This window comes from Talpa europaea, assembly GCF_964194135.1.
Source record: "Talpa europaea genome assembly, chromosome: 13".
Lineage (NCBI taxonomy): Eukaryota > Metazoa > Chordata > Mammalia > Eulipotyphla > Talpidae > Talpa > Talpa europaea.
The window spans coordinates 69,082,910-69,107,501 of record NC_140080.1 but is presented as its reverse complement, the minus strand read 5'-3'; the positions used below and the strand labels follow the sequence as shown (position 1 = coordinate 69,107,501).

Genomic DNA, 24,592 nt, shown 5'->3' with positions numbered 1-24,592 from the left:
GAAATTCTTTTTTTATATTTATACTTTCATCTTTAGAAGCACAAACTGCTTTCATATTTTTAAACTGTACATTAATACAATCTATAATTTATACAAAAATATAAGATGTTTCATAACTAATTTCAAATCATCCTAAAAATAATTTTCAAACAACAAAAATGCCAAAAATAAAATACAGGTATATTGAATTTTTTCCAAAGCAAACACTACTACTCAGCATTCAATCTGAGTCAGGAAATTCCTCAGTGTTATTCTCAAAGACTAGTCTGAAGTGACACAGCATCCAGATGTAACTGCCAGAAGGAATTAGTTGCAAAATATATCTTGTGATAATTGTAGAAAATGATTTTGTTATGTGGAATTATTTGATTCTGACCACTTAAATGTTGAAGAATGACAAAGATAAAGATGCTGGTTTTGTCACAGTTAATAACAACTCTCTGCTGACTATAGTTAGACAACAGCATCACCTCAATAATTCATTGATTTAACAAATATTTACCAAGCATACACATATACCAAAATGAAAGACAATAAAACATGTCTTCACCATCTCTGGAGACACTTATCCTCCAGATGAGGAGGGACGGGTGCAAACATCTAATTTACTTAGAAATGGAATTAAAATAAAAGCAAGTAGACCAAGCCATATGGCTTCCACACTCCTTCAAAAATGCTAATTTATTCTACATGTAAATAATTCTGTCCACCCAATTTCCAGTGGTGGTATTATAATTCAGACTCTATGAAAGTATCAAGGTATTTCTTTCCTTTTTGGCCACTGCTTTATTTCTAGCACTTTGGAGGCAGTCAGTAAAATGTCCAGTAAATGAAAACAAACAAATGGGACTAAATTTTCTGTTTGCTCTGCACTACTCTTTATATTATAAATAAATATCCTTTCTGGGCCTCTCTGGTGGCACCGTGGTTGAGTGCTGGGTTGTGAAGCTGCCCGCAGCCTCTGCAGCACAGGTTTGATCCCCAGCCACCAGCGAGGGTCCCACATGGGACAACAGACCTCTCCTGCTGCGCCCGCTGCTCCTTTCAGCAGTATATTTCCTCAGTCTGCCTGTTCTGCTCCCTGCTCTGGCTCTGGTGAATTCTCTCACCCTCCCGCACTTCTGACTGTACCCAGTGCTTGTATAAATAAATTTAAAAATTCTAAAAAAAAAAAATCCTTTCCCACTTTGATATAATGAGAGTTGTCACATTCCTGTAGATACTGAAGAGTATCTGAAGAATGGAGGGATGCACAGGGGAGGGGTACACAAGGAGGATGAATTATCAACCTTTGCCAGCATATATGTTATGAAAACACATTTCAGTTTGCTTCCTGGTGAACTCCCAGTGATGAGACTTGAGGATTGGAGGAAGTCAGTTCAGAGACACCTGGAAGAAGCCAGGCTCTGAAAATACAGGTTCTGAACAGAACAAAGTGAGTCCTGGATACATTCACTCCTTCCGAGCAGGTGTTAGGGCCTTTCTCTCCTATCCTGGCTTTTGTTTATGAGTTTTCCTATAAATCCTCCTCCTCACTGAATCAGAGTTGAATTTCAGTCATTGATAGCCATACTGTTCATGACCAATGTGTTCATTATACTAATTGTGAAGCCCATAGTTGGTTCCTTTCACAGGATTATTTTTTTAAAGTGCAAGATTTATAATAAATGTTTCTAAATGCATATTTTAATTTTTCTGAAATCTTCAGATGAATTAAAGAATAGTTATTTGTAAAACCCATTTCCTCGTCACTAGCAAACCAAATTTTTGATTAAATAAAATTTAGGAATGCAGAATGTTTTACTTTTTCAAATATGCACTCTGATCCAGTCAGAGACAATATTTTAAACATTTAACAATTTTTTAACATTAGAAATCCACCAGGTAATACTATAAATAATTTTAATAGTTAAGAGGTCTTTGTAAGAACTCAAGTTTGATGAGTAATAGCTAAAAGAATATCTGACTCTCAGACTTCAGAAAGAAGTCCAACATTTTAAAAATACAAAGCAGGTGTCCTAACATTTTAGCGATATGACTTACGGTCCTTAGGCGAATAAGCTTATATGCTATGTGTTTCCCTGTTTCTAACTGACGTCATGAATAAAAATCCACTATATTTATTTAAAAATCCAGTCAAAGAGCTCCCATAAGAGTTACTGTATTCAAGTAATTATGATAAAATTAAAGTATCTGCATCAATATTTATGCTAAATATATTCTTGTGGCAATTATATACTTTTATATTCTACTTAATTAATGTACTACCCACCTTAATTTCAGTCAAGCTTTCAAACCATGCCTACTCTACCTTCTCCTCCAGTTCTATTACTTAAACTATGTAATAGAGGAACGAAGGCCTTATTTATCAGGACACAAAGCAAACAGAACTGGTTTCAATCAGTCAATATTTGATGATATGAAATATGGGCTGAGTATTTTTAAGGAGTCAATGAAGCATTAAAACTTAACTTTGCCAACAAAAGATTCTTTATGAAATCAGATAGTCCCTACAGCTTTCAAGCCCTCTTAGGTCCAGATTTTACCAGTTAAGCTCTGCATATAATCAGGTTGGAAGCTCATTGTATTGTAACACCACAGTTAGATGTTAAACTGAAGAAATGTTATTAGCTGACATGATCAAATATCTATGTATGTGAAAGAAATACAAATAAGAGTTATGTATTAACCAACTCTAAATTAGTGCTTACATAAAGTCTTACTAAGACTTTTCCTCAGAGGTTGCCACATACCATTAATGAGTTATGCCTGAAGATAAATTAGGCAAGAAGTTTTTCTCTTATATTCACTCAACTATAGGTAGTAGGCATCAAATCCCATAGGTACAAGGAATCAAACCTTTCCCATGGAAGCATCTGTAGGAAAAGCTTTGCGAGTTCTGTAATTACTTTGGCATTCAGGTTTAAGAGACAATGATGCCTGCCCTCAGGCATGGAGAACATGTTAGGGGAACAAATACTGGGATACTCTGGAACAAAGGGGATATAAACACAAAATATATCATCTCCATATTATTGGGAATTAAATTCAGAAGATGAAATTCTATTTTGTGACCCTAGCAAATCAGAAAGGGCTTTTCCTATAATTACAACTAAATTGCTATAATTCCATGTAGAGGCCAAAATATTTTGAAGATACGGAATTGACTGTGAAAAGCAATGTCCCCTACGTAGAAATTATGCCATAATAAATATGTAATTTAATATGTTAAGAGACTGCGCATTGACAACTCCATACCCACTAAAACAAAGGACTGGTGGAAAATTCTAGGAAATCTAGTTTTGAGTTTTCCTTTCGAGTGTGGAGCAGACACATTGGAGAGTAAAAGGCTGCACAAACACAGCTCATCTGGTTTAGGATGCATATGGTCAACACATTCCTTGTGGTATGAAAGTCTGCCGGCTTTCAAGATAACTTCTCTTCATGCCCCCTCCCTTTTCCTACATGAAGGGCTAGGGCTCACTGGGGAGTCTGTCAGCTGTCAGGAGTTTCTGTGTGCTGTCTCTTAGAAAGAGTGGAAACTGGTGGGAAACAGCCCGAGGGTGACTGAGACCTCAATGGAAGGGAAATGTAGACAGGAATCTTGGAGACAGGCTGGGAAATACAATCCTTTAGTGGGGTTGCTCCTCACTACAAGCATTTCTGGGAGGGATGGGAGGAGAGGAAGGAAAGGATGGGGGGAGGAGGAGGAGAGATGGAGTGTGAGAGAGAGAGAGAGAGAGAGAGAGAGTGTGTGTGTGTGTGTGTGTGTGTGTGTGTCTGTGTCTGCTATCCTCTCAATGGTATGGAAGTCGGCCTATACCTTTTCTATGAAACGGTTTCTCTGAACTTGGGAACTTGAACTCATTTTAAAGTCCAGGTGTGCTTTTCTATCTCTGCAACTATCTTGGATTCAATTCCCTAGTCAATAATGATTGTTCTACTCTTTCTGGTTACAAAACTTTCCTCCTCAGTAGACAGATGGAAGGAAAAGTAATTAATTTACAAGGCAAAAAATATAAACAGAATTATTTTAAGATAGAATGTAAAAAAGGTCCCTGTAATGAAAATTCTCTTTTGTTAGTGGATTTAAATATAGCAAAGCATAAATACTGGAGAGGGAGATTTTACAAAGTAACTTAATGTAATGAAGAAGAAAAAAAAGGGACTTAAGCTTGTTTGCCTTACTTGCTTCTCAAGCATGTAATTACGTATTTAGTGTCTCACCAACAAAGGCAAAAGGTGGCCTGGAATGAAAACACCTGTTTGGCTATGAGAATTGTATCTGTCAGGATAAGCAGGGATGTGAAACAGTAAAAACCAACCACCAAATCCTAGTGGATTAAAACAAATGCTTATTTCTCATTCACATCTATATGTCCAACCAAGAACAAGATTGATGAAAATCATCTTGTCATCAGTAACACAGCCAGGAAAGAAATAAGTTTAATCAAACACTGACTTAAAAGTTTCAGGCCAGTGGGAACAAATCTATTCCCATAATGTCTGACTATAAGTGAGCAAAGAAGTGCAAGTGAACCACATCGCTAATGAGGAAATATGGAAAAACTGCATAGCTTAGTGCTTGAAAGGAAACATCTAGTCAATCTTGCACTAAAGACAAGACTTTAAAAATTTAGAAAAAACTATCTTTTTTTCTATGGATGCAATCCAACATAAAGATATAAGCACAAACAGAAAAAAATTAACAAAACTAGCTATATTAAATCCTTTTTGTTTCTTTGTCATTTTTCTAGATGTCACATCTAATGTATTTAAAATTGCTCCTCTTCCTAAAGGTGTCTACCACTATCACCAAATACAAAGAAAACAACAGACAAAGTTTCATGAAAAGATAGAGAGGGAAGACTGAACAAATTAAGGGGAAAAAAAGCTCAATTTCCATTATAGCTTTTAACAAATAAAAAAAAAATCAATCTTCATGAATCCTGCATTTCTTACCATGAGCTAAGCTCAGTAAATAATGAATTCTTTAAAGGAACAAAAAAAGCAGAGTCATTAGAAGATTATGAAGAAATGTAATATCTGTGTTTTTGCAGTGATTTTTTTTTCTTCCCCTGCTGAGAGTCCCTCTGTTCCTATTTAGTTACTGGAACTTGGTTTGTGAAGACAGCATTAGCTAAAAAGTGACAAGACATATAAAAATTAGTGAAAGAATGAGAACAGGAGATAACAATTTAGGCTTATGTTTAATAGGGTCCTTTTTTTTTATCATTTCCTTATTAAAGATCCTGGTTGACTAAATGCATTCTTCTGTTTATACACAGGAGCATCTCTGCAGAGCTGATGATGAATAAATATCAACTCTTAGCACCATCCACCTTCCAAACTGAAAAGGCCTAAGTAAATTTTCACAAGATTGAGGGACAAAGAGAGAAAAGGAAAAGACAAAATTTTCTGAAGCATTATTTCTGTTTCAATTATGCAGTAGAAGAAGAAAAATGCTGTTAGATAAACAAGAACTGACAGTATTAAGACTGAGGTACTAAGACTGAGCTATCCATAGACTCCAACATGAAATAAGAAATCATCATCTGATGCTGACTTTGTCACAATATTCAGAGAAATGAGTGAACATTTATATGATGGAAGAGCAGAGTTTGTCCTCTTTTGCTCAACTAACATCTTCTAAGGAGCATAATCAACCCTGTGAAGAAAACCTGGCATCATTTAGATAGCGAATAGAAACATGTACTTACACCAAGAAAGTACCTGAGTTTCATACAGAACTACAGATTCTGTGTATTCAGATACTGAAGAGTGTAAACCTATGTTATAAATATCATATATGGACCATCCATATATAATTGTAAAAGAAATTAGTCTGTGCAGGGCCAAGGATGGGGGCAGGGATAGAAAGAAAGTACCGATTGTAATTTCTAGCCTCTATCAGGAAAGTAAGTTTCAGAGGATACAGACCAAAGAAATATTTTTAAATCTTTGCAATGGTTGCTTTAGTTTTCAGGGTTTTTTTTTAAATGTAAAATGAATACCAGAAAAACAATGGTCAAAAGGATAAAACACTATCTACAGGATTTCATCACTGCTCCATCACTTAGTAGTCCAACAATTCACCCTCTCTATAGAGAAGGCAATTGTATTTACAATTTTTCCCCAACTACTTTCTGATTGCCTATTACCAATAGTTTTGTGTATATTTCCTGTGTACTTTGTGATCCTTGTGTGGCAACCATGTTACTTGATCCTGGCCATTGCCACTGATAAGGGTGAGTATATTAGCCACATAGCACAATGTGAATTCTTCTCTGCAATTCATATTTTGAAAAAATAAAATAGAGATTCTTCTTATGCTAGTGTGCCAAACATGGAGAACACAGATCCGGGGAACCAGTCACCACCTTATTTTGCCCCATACTTGGATCAAGGATCAACCCTTGCCTGCAGTATGAAAGCAAGAAAAAACAAAGACAAGAGAGAGAGAGAGAGAGAGAGAGAGAGAGAAGAAAACAAATATGTTGATGACTTTCTCTAAATCTCTACACTTACTCACAAATGAATTTCACCCTTGGATTTCTCAAGTTATACAAACCTCTTTGCTTAAAGTAATTTGAATTAAATTTACTTCACTTAATACTGAAAGAAAATCAACTAACGAACACTCTACATCTCAATGTCTTCTTAGAAATGTGAGTAAAATTACAACGTGTTTTGTGGGTTTGATTTTGGGATTAAATAATGTAATGCATATAACAAGTTACGGTAGTGTCAGGCCCAGTATCACCTGTTATTGGCCATTATTATTAATATCCCTTTATAAATAGTAATATTTTATGATAATTGATACATTAAGACTAATTCAACATTACATCAGATTCCTAAGCTCTAAAAAGAGGCTCTGAACTAAGCTTATAAGTATTTTATATATATTTATAAAGGAGATTATTAATTTTGTAAACATGTTCAATATGTGTTGCAATTAATGTAATAGATAATTATTTTTTGGTGTGGAACTCATAACAAGCCTTTATAGATCATCATTTTATCTTATTAAAATCAAACACAAAAGAGGATTACTTATAGGTTATTGAATTTTTACTACACTATAAAACTTAAAATTTATAGAGAAGTAGCTCATTTGGGTCCTAAGAGTTGTTTTTAAGTTAATTTCCCAAAGGTCAGGGTTGGTATCTTTTTTCATTTACATAGCAGCTAACAATTTAATGACAGGAAGGAGTATTTTCCAGTATTATTAAGCAGGATAACTATCATATTATTATCGTACTGATATAAAAAGGTGTCACTGAGCATACTGAAAGCAGAAAATGACATTCAAAATCTACCAGTTGTCTAATTGATTTTTGGGAAACCTGATGCCCTCTCTAAATTTTAGCGGCAATTCATCAATGACACTCAGAAATAAATCTAAAATATATAAATTTTATGGTCTACAGATCTGTTGAAAAACTTCTGAAGACTTAGATGATAACTGCTGCCTTGATAAATTTTCTTTGACTCACTCACTTATTCAACTATAATCAGCATCAAATTAAGATGAGGTACTGTATTAAGCACTCACCCAAAAAACCAAAAAAAAAGAAAAGATAAAAATTAATTATAATACACTGTCACAACTACAAAGTGCTTTGGGAAGATGCAAAAGTTTCTCAAAGGAAGCTGAAATTTGAAGAAAGCCCAGGAATGAACAGGCTAAAGGCGGGGGGGGGGGGGGGGGGGCTAAAAAGAGGGGGAGAATAGTAGGGGGAAGGGCAGGCTGGGGAGGAAGAAGAGTTTACAAATGAAGGAACAACATACATAAGTCAAATCAAAACATGGGGCAGTACGATAAATTCAAAGATCTAATTGTACTTTTATATGACTGGAGTTTAGAATGCCAATGGCAAGAGAATCAAGCAGTGAAAGTAGAGAAGTATGCAGAAAACAAACCTAAAGTATTTTGAAACTTACTGGACAATACTCTTAGAATAATGAGAAGCTTTTAAACATTATTTGAAAAAGGGATATTTTTTATATCCCCCCTCTCCACTGGCAACTTCAAATTCACTCACTTCCTTCCTTCACTCAGATCTGTGATGCAGTAAGTTGTATCTATAATTTCCTCAACAGAAAAGTCTGGCTTATAGACGAGTTCAACCATTAGAAAGTACCAACTGAAGACAAATAAAAGTAAGGAAAGAGGAATCAGAAAACTGATGTCCATAACTTCCCTTTATAAATGGAGTGCAGGCTGCCACTGGCTACAACCCACTATCTCCTGCCTCAGCTGCATTCAAGACACCCTTCTCCTGCAATCACAACCCATGTCATTGTGGTAGCCATTCCCTGCTCTTCTAGACCCTGCAAGTCTAAGGGTGGTAATGCTTTCTGCTGGTGATATCCCTATTTGTCTCACTATTCCTGAGCTTTTCTTACTGCACATTAACTTTATTTAATCACTCCTTGGTAATAATGTCATCTGTTTTCTACTGGAACAAAGTCATACTAAAGATACCATGAACCAGTAATACCTTTAAAGAAGCATTTTGAAAGCAATTAAGAGAATGATTCTGTGTGGAGGAAAGTCTAAAGGTGCTTAAACTAGTTATGTGTAATCTATAACTTACTGCTATAACAACAAGAAGATAGAAACTACCAGACAAAAACACCACCTGATCTTCTAATTTTAGACATTATACTGAATACATTAAACACTTTAAATTATTCAATGTCCCAATAACTCATTAATGCTACTATTCTCTTTTAATAGATCATGAAAATAAAGTTGAGATGTTAAAAAATATTTGCGTTAGGTCAAATACATAGTAAGTTGTCAGAATTGGGACTCAAATACAAAGCAGTCGATCATTAAACTATACATACCCTTTTCTCTAGACCATACACTACCTCAGTTAAGGTAAATGACAATGGAAGTCTTTATATATAAGATATAAAGATTTGAAGAAAGGGAAATAAAACTGTCAGATCTCCGTGATTTACTAGCTAAAAGGAAAAATATAAAAAGGCATTAATGTTGACAGGACGGTTTCTGACTTGAACAAACTATAAGGTGATAGTGGTTTTCCTAAGATGAAAGGGGAAGCAGACATGCTAGGAGTAGGCGTTAGGAATAATGAGGCATTCAGGTTTAATCTTGCTGACTTTATGGTTGCTATGAAAAGGGAGATATTTCCATTATAGTATAAAGAGGTTTTATAAAGTTCCTTATCAGTTTCTACAAGCTAGGATACAGATATGGGAATCAGGTTCTGCCAATTATTTGCATCTACCTGTGATATGACTCAGGAACAGACATTCAGTGATGGTAGTATGTTCACATCAATATTCTAACTAGATTATTGTTGTAGCTTGACTGTGTGTGTTTTTGTTGCCCTGCTGTTTTTTCCAGCTTCTATTCTAGATCCATCATGATGATTATATGAACTACTTTATGACCTTAAAAAAAAAAAAAAAAACTCCTTTTCTACTTGTTGCAAAAGGTTGTTTTCTGATGCTGAGGGAACTCTTAGAAGAGGTCCAAGAATTCAGACTTAACTGGGGATACAATGTAACAAAGAGGTTCTATAGCACAACATGATTTAAAATTTTATGCAATAAAAAAGGCAATGATTATGTATACTTTGTAGATAATTATACTGTAAGAAACAAAGACAAATTCATTCATAAACAACTTAAAACAGAATATTAAAACTGCAGAATTTCAAGAACAAAGAATAATCTAACAAATCCCAGATATTAGAACACATATAAACTCTTAATAACAACTAAACTCACCTCAGACAAGGAATCACTACTATTGACTCAAAAAGTAATGAAGAAACAATCCCTATGTAAAAAGTTGTTCAACTAAGACTTTTATAACTAGCTAAGCTATCATTCAAAGATGAGAGCAACATGAGATCTCTTAGCAAGTTTCTTCATTTTTTTTTTTAAATGAAAAGATGTGATGAGCTATGTAAAGAGATCTCTGAACTGCAATCCACACATTGGGGTGGGGTGACGTTATGCTTCCTACAAAGTGTTCTCGACAACTTTTGAATACCCAATCTAGATAATATTCAGATAAAATTTATGAAGATAGGAGGATTTAAGGAGAGGGTATAAATGACTCTGTGCAGTTGTCCATTCACTTTTTATTCTCACAACTTCATGTAAATCTATAACTCAAAATATAAAGATTTGATATTTTAATGGAGTGAGCAAACCAAAAAGCAGTTTGGATATACAAAGACTGTATTTATGAACCCAGTGACCCTGACTTAAAAAGAAAAACAGTTAAGAGGTTTAGAAAAATTTAGAAAGAGGGAATGTAATAAAAGAAAGTTGCATGGAAGCTGATAAATTATTAATAATTTTAATTACTGTTAAAAATGTCTTTGTTGCAAATTTTAGAAGCATATAAACTAAAACTAAGACTATAGATATTACTATAAGATGGAAAGATTTGTATGATATATAATGGACAGAACATCCTTAATTCTGCATATTTTTTAGGAAAAAGAACTATATTCTACTTTTTTCAAAAGTGCTGCCAATATCAGAGGGGCTCCCCTGACCTCTTAGTCTTAAAGGTAATCACAAAAATTTTTAAGACAAATAATTCAGTCAGATTAAGATCTGATGTAAAACAATAAATATAACTTCAGTAGGTAAAATTTGAAAAAGAGATTAGAAACAAAATTAGTTGGAAGAGCAGACCTTTATAAAATATAGTGAATGGAAACAGGAGAAGCTAAACATTAGCCATATTTAGGAAATAGAGTTGCCACTCTCCAGAGATAGCATGTGTTTAGGTACATTCAGATAAACCCCAAAACAGGAATGCTGTCACATTCCTTCTTGTGTTCAATGTATGGCAGTTTTGGGGGAGTTATCCAATAAATATTTAAAAGAATTAAATTGATTTATTAGAAACAGCTATCATATATACAGATAAATAATAGGAATTATCAATGTAAGCCTGAAATTTAGGGAATTATTCAAGGTGGAGTCCTCATCAAGAGAAAATTGCTATTGGGTATGAATATGCGTAGAGGTAGGGGAAATTGAATAAAAAAGAGGGTCAAACAGAATTCTGAAGTACATCAACACCAAAATGAAAACTGAGAGGAGAAAGGGACCCTGAGCAAGCAAGAGGAGAAACAAAAAAGTTCTTGAAAGAGAACAAGGAAAAGATCGAAAAAGTGTGATGTAAAACGTTTTCACTGGTTTCCTAGGATTGATTTAAAAGAGAAAGGAAATCAAACTAAACAGAAAAGATTTAGGAAAGACATTAAAAGAATTTCTGATTACAAAGTTTTGAAATATATTGTAAAGGAAGGGGATTGTCTGACAAACCCTTTTTAAAATAAAAGATTATCTGTTCTTTTTGCGTGTCTCTTCTCTAAGTCTGAATTGGAAAACAAGGCCAAAGATGTTATCTCAGTTTCTAATTCCTTCACATTATTAAAATAGGTTCTAATACATTATAGTTAATAAAAATTTGGCAATGCCATATGTCTTGTGAATAAGATGAAGAGTTCATCCTATCCCCTTATTTTAAATCACAGATATATTCAGAAATCAACCACTGCATAACCGAGAGAGAAAGGAAAATTTGCCAAAAAATACCAATTTGTGGAGTTAAATCTTTTTCAATCATCTCTTTTTCATAGGTTCTTTTATGCTTAAGAAATGGAAAACAAGCTCCTGGCAAATAACTATCATAAAGTAAGTTATGCACCTATATATTAAGAAATCTTGCAGTTTCTAAGTGTGTCCACTAAGTATAAACTGTACTGCCCTGGAGAATTCCTCAGGTTCTAAAAGTTTTACCAAAGTTAAGGTCTTGCATGTCATTTAAGTTATATATTTCAGCTATTAAAGTCAATGTCTGACAAGCCCTTTGGCTCTAACCCCAGGGCAGGAATCTGCTTTAAAAAACCAACATAAAAATGTGTCAGAGGGCTATATGTCAATCAACCAGGAGAAGTGCTTATTGCCAATTTAGTGTTGTCAGTTGCTGACATTAAAACTAGCTAGAGTTAATTGTTACCACTTCAAGTGGGAATAACAGTGAGGGGAGAAGAGAGGTAGGTGTCTAAGTTCAGGATGATAAAGCTGTTAATTGCTCCCCTTTTATGTAGATTTGTTTAATAATGAAAACAATGTGGCTAATCATATAATGTTTCTATTTGTTCCCCAAGGGCTCTTCAGGGAAAGTTTTAGTAAAGGCTAGATTTCCACAGCTACCAACTGTGCTGGGACAAAAGCAGAACAATCAGGGCACTCAGTGCTGGCAAATAGCTGAAAGTGGTTCTTTACAGATGCCCCTCCTCCCAGTCCTGCGGGGAGGGAGCCAGGACCTGCTACTGAAAAACTTTGGAGGAGAGGGAGGGAATTTAAGTTATAAATTACTAACAACAACTTCATGCAGACTTTTGATACTCAAAAGAGAGAGAGAAATGAAAAGCAGGCGTGCTGCAAAGCAAGATCTTCCCTAGGCCTCCATGCAACAACTCTACTAAATCCCTATCAGTTAAAATGCCTGTATTATTTTTTTAAACATCAGAAAGCGCCGAATTTTAAAAAAGATCTTATGCTAGTGCTGTCCTTATAGTCAGGGTGATGATGCTGGATGCATCATTAATGACACTATGCTGGGAGATGGAATTTCTGAGATAACACCAGTTACCTGCTGATCTCAAGAGAGTGTTTTAGAAGCAAAGTGCTATGTGTTTTCTACAGATTTTATGTACATTACTTACTGATGTTTACTTTGCCTCATTTGGCCAAGGATATGGACAGCGTAAAATTGTGTTATTTAAAATAAAATATTTCTAACATCAGTTTTATTCCCAGACTCTTTATTACCAAGTAATGGAAGCATTTGAGATGCAACCAGACCACGGGTAGCCCCTCTCTCTAAGGGATATTCATTTTGTTTTGTGTTTTTTTTTAATAGTTTCTACTACCACCTTCCCCACCTGCCCCATGCTACAATTAGCAAAAGGTGCAACTGCCTTCAACAGACTTTTAAATCCCTATCCATTGTTAACACAATTTAATTTTCAATTTTATGGCAATGCCTACTCCCTCAAGTCTTCTGATATTTCTAGACTCACTCTCTTTGACCCCTGAATTCCTCCCCTTGCCTGACACTACACCTTTGCCCATGAATTTCTCTCTTCTTACATTGCTGTCCTCTTGTTGTCTGTTTAATCTTACTCATATTTCAAGGACAAACCAAGCTTCATCTACTCCATTAAGCCTTGCACAATTACTACATACCACACAGTTTCTCCCTTCTGTAAATCTGTAAACTAGCACCTGCTTGATCATTCATGTAACACCTACAGATGGTGTCTGCTCAGTCACCCTCCAGTCTTTCTTGCCTCCTCTACACTCATTGAGGATATTTCTTTGTATGCTCTCCAGCATTTAAATCCTGTATGTAGGAGCCCACAAAATGTCTGGGACCATAGTTCACATTTCCAATGCATTTCAGTCTAAGAGTTGAAACTATGATATTATTGAATATTAAATGTAATTACTTTATGAGTTAGGTTCCTGTGACAAAATTCCTTTACAGGTATTACAAGTCAAAAGTTACAGTAGATCAAGAAAAGAGTCTATTCCTGACATGCTGAGGCATCATCTGCTACCAAAGATTTTGTCAAAGAAGAGAAAAATTAAAGAATTAATTCTTAAAATTCCATTCATATCACCAGGAAATAGAACATCAGCAAATGCTAACATCAGGTCTAATTTCATATTTCACATTATTTCAAATAAAATTTTCCAACTTCAAACTGATTTTTTTCCTAAATAGACAGAGGTAAACTCTTTTTGGTCCTTCAAACTACAAAATGAAAATTTAGGTTCCATCTCTAAAGCAGATGATGAAATGGAGACATGGAAGAGACTGTGTTTAGATCACAGAAACCAGCTGAATCAAACCAACTGGAATGTGATTGAAAATAAAAGCCTATAATAAGCATTGTCACAATTATGCTCATGTGTACCTTTGGGACTCATCCCAAATCACAAGTCAAAAGGTTCTCAACTGTTAACATCTGATCATAATCTGAAATGTAAGCATCACTAGCATACTGAGAAAATGCCAAAAGCAGTCCTCATATTCTCCCCTCCATCTCCATTCCTAAAAAAATTCTATTTATTTCTACAATACAAAGACAAAAGGCAAGGCAACCAGTCATTTAACAATTATGAATTGCTTTCCATGTGAACAGCTACCAATACCACTCACCTTTATTTTATAGAAATCTTTGCAGACTGTTTAGAATATAATGTACTATGCAAAAGAATCTTCACTGTGCAAAAATTCACAGATTTCCTTTAATTAGTAAATCTATTACTTAATTTTTAATACACTGCGATTTACAAATTCTCAATTTATTTAAAACCTTCAGTAACCCTGCTGTAACATCAAGGGGTACGTGCCTGTTTTCTCCAACAATGAGGTAAATTTGTCATTAATTTTTTCCAAAGGTCACCTTGAACTACCAAAAAAAAAAAAAAAACACAAAAAACACTGACATTCATTATCGGTGTGAATGTACCTAAACTATGAGCAAATAAATCAGCCATGTTACCAAAGCTATTGAAGATTGTTAAGATTTATTTTCAGGTGCCACTAAGACTAAACAAAGATTGAAAGGAATAAAACAAATAGAAGGAAACTCAGGGAACAAATTAATACATTTGGATCATTATCTTAACAGCAGCATTCCCTATAGAACAAAGTGATGAAAGTATCAAAAAGCACTTCTCAAAGCAACAACATTTTTGCATGTCAAAAAAAGAATTAAGCTAGAATAAATATATAAATAACAGTATGTTCTGTGTTAAGCCAGTAACAAAGAAACCCCTTAGTGCAGTAAAACAAAGTCCTGTCAAATCCCCATTTTTTACAAAGAAGCATGAAGATCCTTTCACAATGGTTTAAACTGTATTTATAGTAACAGAGTGAAGACTTGAGATAAAAGTCAAAAGGATTAAAGTCAAAGCCCCAGCTCGACATGAGTTATGGTTTTGATTTTTATTCTTATTGTGGTCTACAAATATTAAGACAGAAGATACTTCCATGTGATTGTGGGATCCTCTGAGACTCTACAACCTTAGAAGAGCAGATAAAACAGATGAAAATGCATCTGGTTTGGGAGCAGGCTCCATATTAAATGGCAATGCGCAAAGTAACAACCACAACTGCAGAAGGCCTAGGGGGAGGGGAGAGGTTGAAGGCTGAAATTTCTGCAACTGATGCAGGGCAGAAAGAAAAAAAAGAAAGAAAAGATGTAGTATTACTGTTTTAAAATGGCAGCCTGTTAATAATCACTGCTTCCCTGACAACACAGGAAAATTATAGCACCATTTCTTTCCTAAGCTAAGCAAGTCCACCACATACAAACATTATCTACTTCTATGAGAAAATTGGTAGAGCTTGATAGCTGCATCTCTATTTAAAACAAAATCCCTGGAGTTGCCACTCAGAGTTTTAGATTTTAAGACAGACGTTTTTCTCACAAAGAAAGAAAACAAAAATTCTGCTGTTAACTGGAAATTCTTACTCTAGAAAGAACTGTCCTTTTTCATATATATTTTTCTTAAAAATGAAATCTAAGGTACATTTAAATATAAGCTTTTGGTCACAGTACAAGAAATCTTTCTTACATTTCCTCTACGCTGATATGATATCAATAATTTCTCTCTCTCTCTCTCTCTCTCTCTCTTTCTCTCATGCACACACATACACACACTCCAGTAGAACATATATTCACACATGTTATTTATACATATATAATATTTATACACTAGGAATTGGAAGGTTAATCTTAATAGGACACTCTTTAGTTCACATACTGCAAGAACCACATACTAAGTTGCTTATTTTCATTCCATCCTTCAGTCTTTACTTTTAAAATCAGACATCTTGTTTAACATTTGCTAGAGAAAAGCTAAAAGTCCTTAACAACAATAACCACAGCAAAATCAGCAGGGGCACTATGAAATACGAACTAATAGTACACATCACAGAAATGCTAAGGAAAAAGCATTCCTTTTCCATTACATGTAAATTAATAGTGTCAATTAAAAGAGTAAAGATGTTTTTCAAGCAAGTTTGGAAGAGAGTTTAAGTCTGTATACTTTGATGCAATCATAAAAAAAATGAAAAGTCATCATTACTCAAATAAACCTGCTTCTCTGTTATTCACAAAATAAGTTACTAATGATCGTGTCACTTTAATGCAAATTTCTGAAAAAGATATTTCCAGTACAATCACTTTCTATTTTATTCAGTATTTTATTTCAACTGTCACATTTTTAATACATACACATTTGTACAACTACCAGGGGAAAAATAACTTGAACCAAATTGAAAAATTACCATAACTACTAGTTCAATATGTCTGGTTAAAATAGAGACATCTGGTCTATCATTAATTCTTTTGTGTTGATGACTACTAGTGTGTCTTTTCCCATCAATGAACTTTGCAAGAGGAAAATGCAACTTTTAACAAAAACTGTGACTCAGAAATCTATTTCAAGATGTATCAATAGAGACATATTATGATTAGATCAAATAAAGCACAGTACTTTCAAGAATAGTAACATACATTAATTGCATATAAAGGGTTAGATTTGAATTCCATCAGAACATGTCATTTATTAAATTATTATCTGCAGGCAGATATGGCTAATTCATGAATCATTATTTTAAAATATTTATAAATCAACTCATTGTTCATTTATTTAAAATACATAAACTGGAACTCTATAATAATACTTGATTGCCACTCCACGGAGCCTGAATAATGCATTTTCAGAAGCTCTGCACACCCCCACAAATTCTGAATTAATGACTGAGCAAACAATAAGTAATGCACTATGCTCTAGCAAAAATTCAGTGATAGCATCAATCTGGCATCTACTTAGCACTTACTGCTTACTTTTCACATATTCCTCACAAATAAGTTCCCTCTCCCAGATGCAGTTCATTAGAGAACGACTATCACCTGCCCATTCATCCACAGAGAGTGAGTGATTTAGTGATTAACACAATCACAGATAAGGGGAGAAATCATAACAAACACTACTACAAATTAAGAGATGAAGCAAAGGGGCCTGGCCATTTCTGCTACCAATAACTAGATTGCAATTAACAAGGACTTTTGTCACTTCTTCACAGGGCAATCCGGCCAATTATCTAAAATCCTTTGCTAGAATCTGGAGACATACCAGCAAGGCCCTTCAACCAAACTCAGATAATTACTTTTGACAAATGTTCTCCTTGAGCATGATGTAGTTACTCAAAAGCTTTAAAAAAAAAAAAAAAATACAAGACCACAGTTATAGTCAAACAATCTTTACAAAGTCAACCCAATAACACATCCCTGGGCCTCTCCCCCTCCACCCCACTCCCCCCCCCCCATGCTGCATGCAATCTGCTTTCTTTTGGCCAATTTATAACAGTAAGTTGGTGAATAAATATTTAATTTGGTAGCCAAATCCCTGAAAGGCTGAGCTTCAAATGTAATGTCTTGCGTTCCCGAGAGACACACTGTACAGAAATATCCTTTAAAAAATCCGTTTACAGCTGTCCTTTAAAAGATGAAGAAAGAAAAACCCACACATACACATGCATCAAACCAAAGACGCCGACGCCCCTCCGCCAACCAGCATTTCTATAGAGACATTCTTTCGATGATTAAAACGTAAGCTCCGCGGAAAGGTTCAAGAAAAGGAAAAGCTGCCAAGTAACACCGCCCAGGAAGCCAGCAGTAAAACACACCTAGCTGTACACTCTTAATCACCTCCCAGTACAAATGACACCCACCCAACTTCACCAAACACACACACACCCGACACACACTCACAAATTGCACACACGTGCACAGAATATACACACAAATACCGAGCAGAGCACAATACCTACAAACACAAACGAACTTGAGCCACACAAAACATGCACGTATCAGTGTGCATACACAATGCACACGACACGGCACACAGACACGCACAGACCTAGCCCACATGCACACGCCCCACAAGTCCGTGTCGGACACACACCGTGCATGCACGTGTAAAATGTATGAACTCACAAACGCCGAACATACACACAGACCGTGCACAGAGTTATTGATGAAATTCCAGGGGGTGGAGGGGTTGGGAGGGAGTGGTAATTGCCACACAAAAGGTCTCCAGAGTGGCAGAGAGGGAAGTCGAGCCGGGCCGAGCGCTCGGAAATTCACCCGTGGCGCAGGCACAGCGGAGCCCGGAGAGAGAAGTACCGGGGAAGTGTCCCGGGCGGTCCCGGGCGCGCCGGCGGGGAGCTCCCCCGATAATCGCTGCGCCCCTCCGCGCGCGCACGCACACACACACACACTCACACGCGCGCACACACACACACACACACACACAGGGGCCCCGGGGCTAGCCCACTCCCGCAGAATAACAAAGAGCCGGAGCCGGCGGGCGGGCGGCGGCTCGGGCTGGAAGTGGCCGTCGGCGCCGCGGAGACCCGCGCGGGGCGAGCCGCGGGGCCGGCGGGACGCGCGGGCGGCGGGCGGCGGGCGCGGGCGGCGGGCGGGGGCGGAACGTACCAGGCGGGCAGCCTCGGCCCAGGTGCGGTCCTTCTTCTTCCTCTTGTCTTTCATGTTTGCATCTCATTGATGGTTCTGCTGATGACGTGGGGGATTCCACGGGGTGCTCGGGGCTCGGGCGCGGAGACAATGACCCAGTGACCCGGTGACCCGCACTCGCTCCGCGGGGGGAGGCGCGCGCGGGCGGCGGCGGCGGGTGGGAGGGATGGAGCGAGGGGGTGGGGTGGGCTGGGTGGGGGCGCGCGGGCGGCGGCGGCGCGCGGCGGGCGGGCGGGCCGGGGGCGGGGGCGGCGGGGCCGGGGACGGGGCGGGGGCGGCGCCGGCCGGGCTCGCTCGTGCGGGGCTCGGGCTGCGCCGCCCGCGCGGCCGCCGCGGTGACAGCTCCGGGGATGCTCCGCTCGGCCCCGCGCACAACAATACACTCTGACGTCACGGGGAATGGCGACGCGGCCGCACACTCGCCGCGCTCACACTCGCCCTCGCGCGCGCACACCCGCTCACACTCGCCGCGCGCCCCCCACTCCGGCCACGCCCTGGAACCCTCGCGAGACACCCCCGCTCCACACCCCTCCCCCACCCCCTCCCGAGCCCGGCCCCGGAATCCACGGGGCGCGGCGGGGTCGCTGCAGGCCGAGCCTTCCCTGCCCACCCGGGCCCGGGCCCGCCAGGGCCGGACCCCGCGGACACCGCGGCCTTTGGAACTTGGGTACGAGTCCGCTTCCCAACTCGACGCCTCCGTCCGGGGCGCTCACACTCACACACACTCACACACACACGCACTCACACACTCACTCCCTCTGGTGGACAACTTTAACCCCTTTTTCGCTTGCAGTGGATTCCCAGCGCCTGCTTGAGGGTACAAAACCAGCCTCTCCCATGCACTGAATAACTAATATTTAACGTGCAACTTGACATAACATTGAGCCACGACGTGGTCTTAAACAATGCAGCACTACAGAGCTGTGCCGTGGTGAATCAATGCCGTGCGGTGCCTTGGAGCTATTTGTTTTTAAATAGCTTGCAGTCACCGTTCTATAGTGAGGCATATGTAAACAGCTGCAGGGCGAACGCTTGCTTATTTTAAAATTATTTTTAATTGCCACGTTCGGGATGCAGGGAGAGTTGGATTGTTAACCTTGTTAGCGAACTAGCAAAAACTGCGGTAAGACTTGAAAGTTTATTGTACCCTTTCCAATTTGGGAGATCGCTGGTGAATCGTTTCGGTTAATAAAGTTATGGTTAAACAAAGAAAGAAATGACTGGAGGAGCTATACGTTAATTATTGCGTATTTATCTTGAGTAAAAACAAAAAACAAAAAGGGCACTCCTACTGGATTATTTATATAAGGTTATTTCCTGTATGTAATAACAATGGTAGGTAAATAGTAATTTGTGTTTTCGCATTTACATTTCATTTGTTCCTTAAAAGAGACCAGTCAAACATGTAGTTCCCCTCTCTTACACAAATGAGGAAATGAAGATTAAAAACACTGCATTGTATTCAAGGTCTTTTTGCTGAATCGGTTTTAAGAGTTGAACTCAAGTCTTTTGACCCTGATCCCATGTTGTTTCTATTATTCTAAATTGCACTGCTTAAAAATAAATACTCAACTAGAAATGAACACCTATAGTCAATGAAAAGACATATGTCTAAGAATGAGAACAATTATAGTAAGGTGATTCCTTTCAGAATACTGTGGAATGACTGAAGTAGTAAAAACGTTTGATGACCAAAATTAAGCAAAGGCAGTACATAACCATAAAGAACTGGTTATGTTAATTCTCTAAAAATATTTGCTCTATCAATTCATTAGAATAAGAAAAGGCTATGCATTAGTTTAAGGAAATATCAAAAGATTACTTCCACTTTTTCTTTCTTTCTTTTTAAAATGGATTTAGAGAACACAGTGAAGTTATCCCTAAGGGGAAAATTTACCCATGCAATTTGCATAATTCTATCCAGGTGTATTATATTTTTACTTTACATTTCAAATATATTAAATTTGAATCACATACACATCTGTTTTTATTTTCAAGAATTCTCTTTATGGCTAAAGTAATTGATATATTTGCAAAGTTTACTCTTCTACTCAAAAATACCTATTTTAAGAAATCATGTTTACTCTTCTACTCAAAAATACCTATTTTAAGAAATCAAACCGTAACACATAATTTGTTATTTACTGTGAAATAGTGCTTATTAATAAGTTTTAGAGCCAGCTAAAGGAAAACATATTTAGTTGCTTCCCAGTGATATTATTCTTTAATGTTCAATTCTAGGTATTAGAGCAGAGGAAATATATCATCCAAATTAAGCATATGTAAACTATTGTATATATTTTTTAAAAGCAGTTTGTGCACCCATTCTTTGATGGTGAATCAATTTTAAATAAACAATAATGAACTCCTAGCTTCTACTTTTATTTTTGTGTATTTGAGTATAAATAGTCCATAGCAGGTAAGTCTGGTTAAAGCCTTAGTGAATATTCTATGCTAAAATGGCATATATTTCACAGCACTAGAATAGAGGTGGGTTATCATTACAGAGAAGCTGTTGCTGTTGTTACATTAATGCTTTTCTTCTACTTTGTATATCCTGTGTACATTCAGTCATACTTTCCCTTAATACTCACTCAACTTCTCAGTAAGTGTGGTGGGAGTAGGAAATATATAAATCAATTATAAACTTTTCTCTAACAATTTAGTAAATTACATGAGTATATTTTTAACCATGAGAGAAGGTCATAAATATCCCCAGAAATATGTATATATAGGTAAAATCATGTGGAAAATGTTGCAAAGATTAAATAATTTATGTTGCAAAGATATGTTTTAAAACAGATATCCTTTGAAATAAGATTTGAAGGACTGCTAATAGGATCTGAACATTCAAATTTGTAGAAATGAAGAGAAACTTTTATAAATATGAGTGCCGAAAAAGTCAGGACAATTTAAAAGTAGGAAAATACTCAAATGAATAAATGGCATCTATGAAGCACTACTAATTTTCATTTAAATTTCATATAAGATGACATGATTTCAAAAACCCTTCCTTAAACGAGGAGAGAAGAATAATTCAAAGAGTACATGTTCTGCTTAGAACTGCCCTATAAATTCTTCCTTTTTTGAGATCTCTGTCTCAATTTAACAAAAAGGAAGCTCCAGAGTTTGGTTGGCATGTATCAGCATCTTTGCTGCATTCCCCTGCTTGCTTTATTCCCATTTCTGTCGTTATGTTCAGAATTTAACCATTAAAACTCCTATTGTTCATATTTCCTTCCATCAGTTCCTGCAGATAATTTTATCTCTTGCAGTGTTACTTTATATTTTAAATATGTAACAACTGGTATATGCTCAATACAGATCAAATCCAAATAGTCATAAATGCCAATTTATAGAAAATAAAATAGTGATGACAGTGTACTGGAAAAGGGCCAAAGTTCATAGGAGGCTCCAATACTAAGAGAGAGAGACTTAAGAATTTGGGGACAGAAGTTGTTTTGTCACAAGTAGTTGCTCAGCAAATAAAGATACAATGTATCTTAATGTCAATTGAATATGGGGAAGTTTAGGTGATTGGGGCAGGAGTAAGGGACTAGGACTGCTTTCATAGCCATTCCATATGCCCTTGCCTGTGAAAGTCTGGAATGAATGGAAATGTTTTCCACCCTTCCCCCACACATGCCCACCAGCAAGCCCAGCACAGAGCAGAAGGTGGGGTGGGGAAGGAATAATAAAAGTTGAGGAGAGAGGATGGAAACATGATTGCCCCGGGAGATGGAAAAGATCTTTAGGTGGTCTTGATGACCTTGTAATGTGAGTTTTATTTCTGAAAAATATTTATTATGCTTAACTTGAGAATCTCTGAATTCTGCCAAGTATGAACATTGAATAATTTTATTTTTTAATACCTTTTGTTAATGATCAACTAGAATCTAATTAATCTAGAACTTTCATAAAGGTGGTCACCCTGTCTCCTTCACCCACTGCCCAACTCACTAAGTTGCTAGTGCTAAGCAAACTTTTTGTCATAGTTTAGGCCATAATAAATATTCACTGAATGAAAAACAAATGATTGGAAAGTTAGTAAATTGGTCTCTTCTTTTGGAAATACAATAAACATCCAGTCAATCAAGACATAGTATCAGTCTTTTCCTCTTAGTATCAAAAGTTTCCCCTCCCTATATTTCACTGAGTAGTTCATGTGTTACACAAAGTGAAATAAAGCCAAATAACAGTGTTATTAATTATGTATAGTTAGATATTAATAAATGATGCTCCTGTCAATTAATTTTGACATATCACCTTTGTTCTAATCCTATATACGCTAAGTGACAAACTTTGTATCTTAATATAGTCATTTCATTTATGTCAGTTTACAGCATGAATTTAATTATTCACTATGCTCTAGAAACAAACAGAAATGTCTAAATAATATTATCTGAGATTAATTTTATCTCCATTTATGACAACTAGGAGATAATTGGATTAACTGTCTTTTTACTTGCAATCTATGAGTTTAATATTTTAATATACTCTAATTATAGAGAGTTGTATAGGTAAAAAGAAAAAAAAAACTTTAAATATTCTTCAAATCCTCTTGTAACTGATTTATTTGTGTTTTACATGTATATAATTTTAAATTTTCAGTTGATTACAGCTATTTTGATACTCATTTTTAATTTTTTGGTCATTTTGTGTTTTTATATATCAGTAGTCTAAGTGAAAAATAAAAAGTTTTAAGTTCCATCCAGACCTTTTAGCAGCTCAAGCATCCTTAAATCTGAGTAGAATAAAGTAGCTAAATATCTTCATAGTTTTCTTTTTCACTTTCCTAAATTGCTTCTTTTTCTGCTTTATCTACTTCCTTTGTGAAATAACAAACTCTGCTTCTGAGTAGAGCCCTTCATTCAAGAATTTACCTTTTCCCCTTTTAAACCCTTAATTAGGCATAGAGAACACAGTCTGATTTATGACCTAGTGTTTAACAGGACTCACACTTAATCCATTACACAAAGAGGGATACACATATTCTCTAACAGCACCACTCATTAGTTTATACAAAGTGAAAAAACACTTAGGAAATGTAAATAAAGCTTTGCTTGATACTATCTTCATATGCATATAATGTGATCAGAATATCAACATTGCAGTCTACCAGCTTTTTGCTTATTTTCAAAACTACAAATTAGATTTCTCTAGGTAAACTCTAATTCAATCCCACATTTAGTGGATAAGAAGGAAAATTACATGCTGCTAAATTCATCTTTGTGTGGAAAGAATGTTCTTATCTCACAAAGGAAAAGGGTAGAATTTTGATTATAACTACTGTCTCAGAAACTGTAATTCAAAGGAATCTTGGCCATATTGCTGATATTCTGCTTGCCTCAATTTCCATGTTTACCAAAATGGTAACTTTTACAATTGAAACCCATGAAAAGAATTCTGGAAGAATTACAAACAAGTAATTGCCCCCAGTAATTTTTCAGCCAGCTGTTACTTTAAGTTTTATATATAGTAAGAAATATAAAGTTTACACTGTAGGTATTAATCTAAAAGTGGAACTTCCTCTCCTTGCCATGTATAGCACCACAGGCTCAAAGGAAGACATAAGGCCATTCTGCAACTTTTACAAGGATGGATTGAGGTGATGGGAAGATAGGGTTCCTTTTGTAACTGAAGAATTCTTATTGCATTCCCTTTGAGTTTTATTGCAGGGGACACGGCTGATCATCTTAGCCAACACGCTTCCAGTAACCATGGGGTGACATGATTGATTAACTAAATAGCAGGAATAACTGGAAGATCTCTTAGGAGCCCATTGTGGCCAAAGAAATGCCATCTAATTGTCTACTGTTTTATGTGATGGGAGAAGAGAAAGGGGATGTGCAGGAATTGCCACCTCTACTCAGAGACCCACCTACCAGTGTCTGAAGGCAGCAGGACTATATGTCTGAAAAGCAAATAATGACCCCGCAGTGTCTGAATTCGGT

At 36.6% G+C, this 24,592-nt stretch overlaps 1 protein-coding gene across 2 annotated transcripts in view; it reads right to left on the bottom strand.

Moving 5' to 3' along the window:
• The window catches only part of ASXL3 (ASXL transcriptional regulator 3), a gene marked incomplete at both ends in the record, with an annotated part of 161,696 nt that extends 143,043 nt beyond the window's left edge, over positions 1–18,653 (bottom strand). For both annotated transcript variants that reach the window (XM_084252382.1, XM_084252383.1), the window contains one exon: positions 18,600–18,653. In XM_084252382.1, the coding sequence (XP_084108508.1) occupies positions 18,600–18,653 (54 nt within the window). The remainder of the gene's footprint in view (positions 1–18,599) is intronic.
• Positions 18,654–24,592: the final 5,939 nt, after the last annotated feature.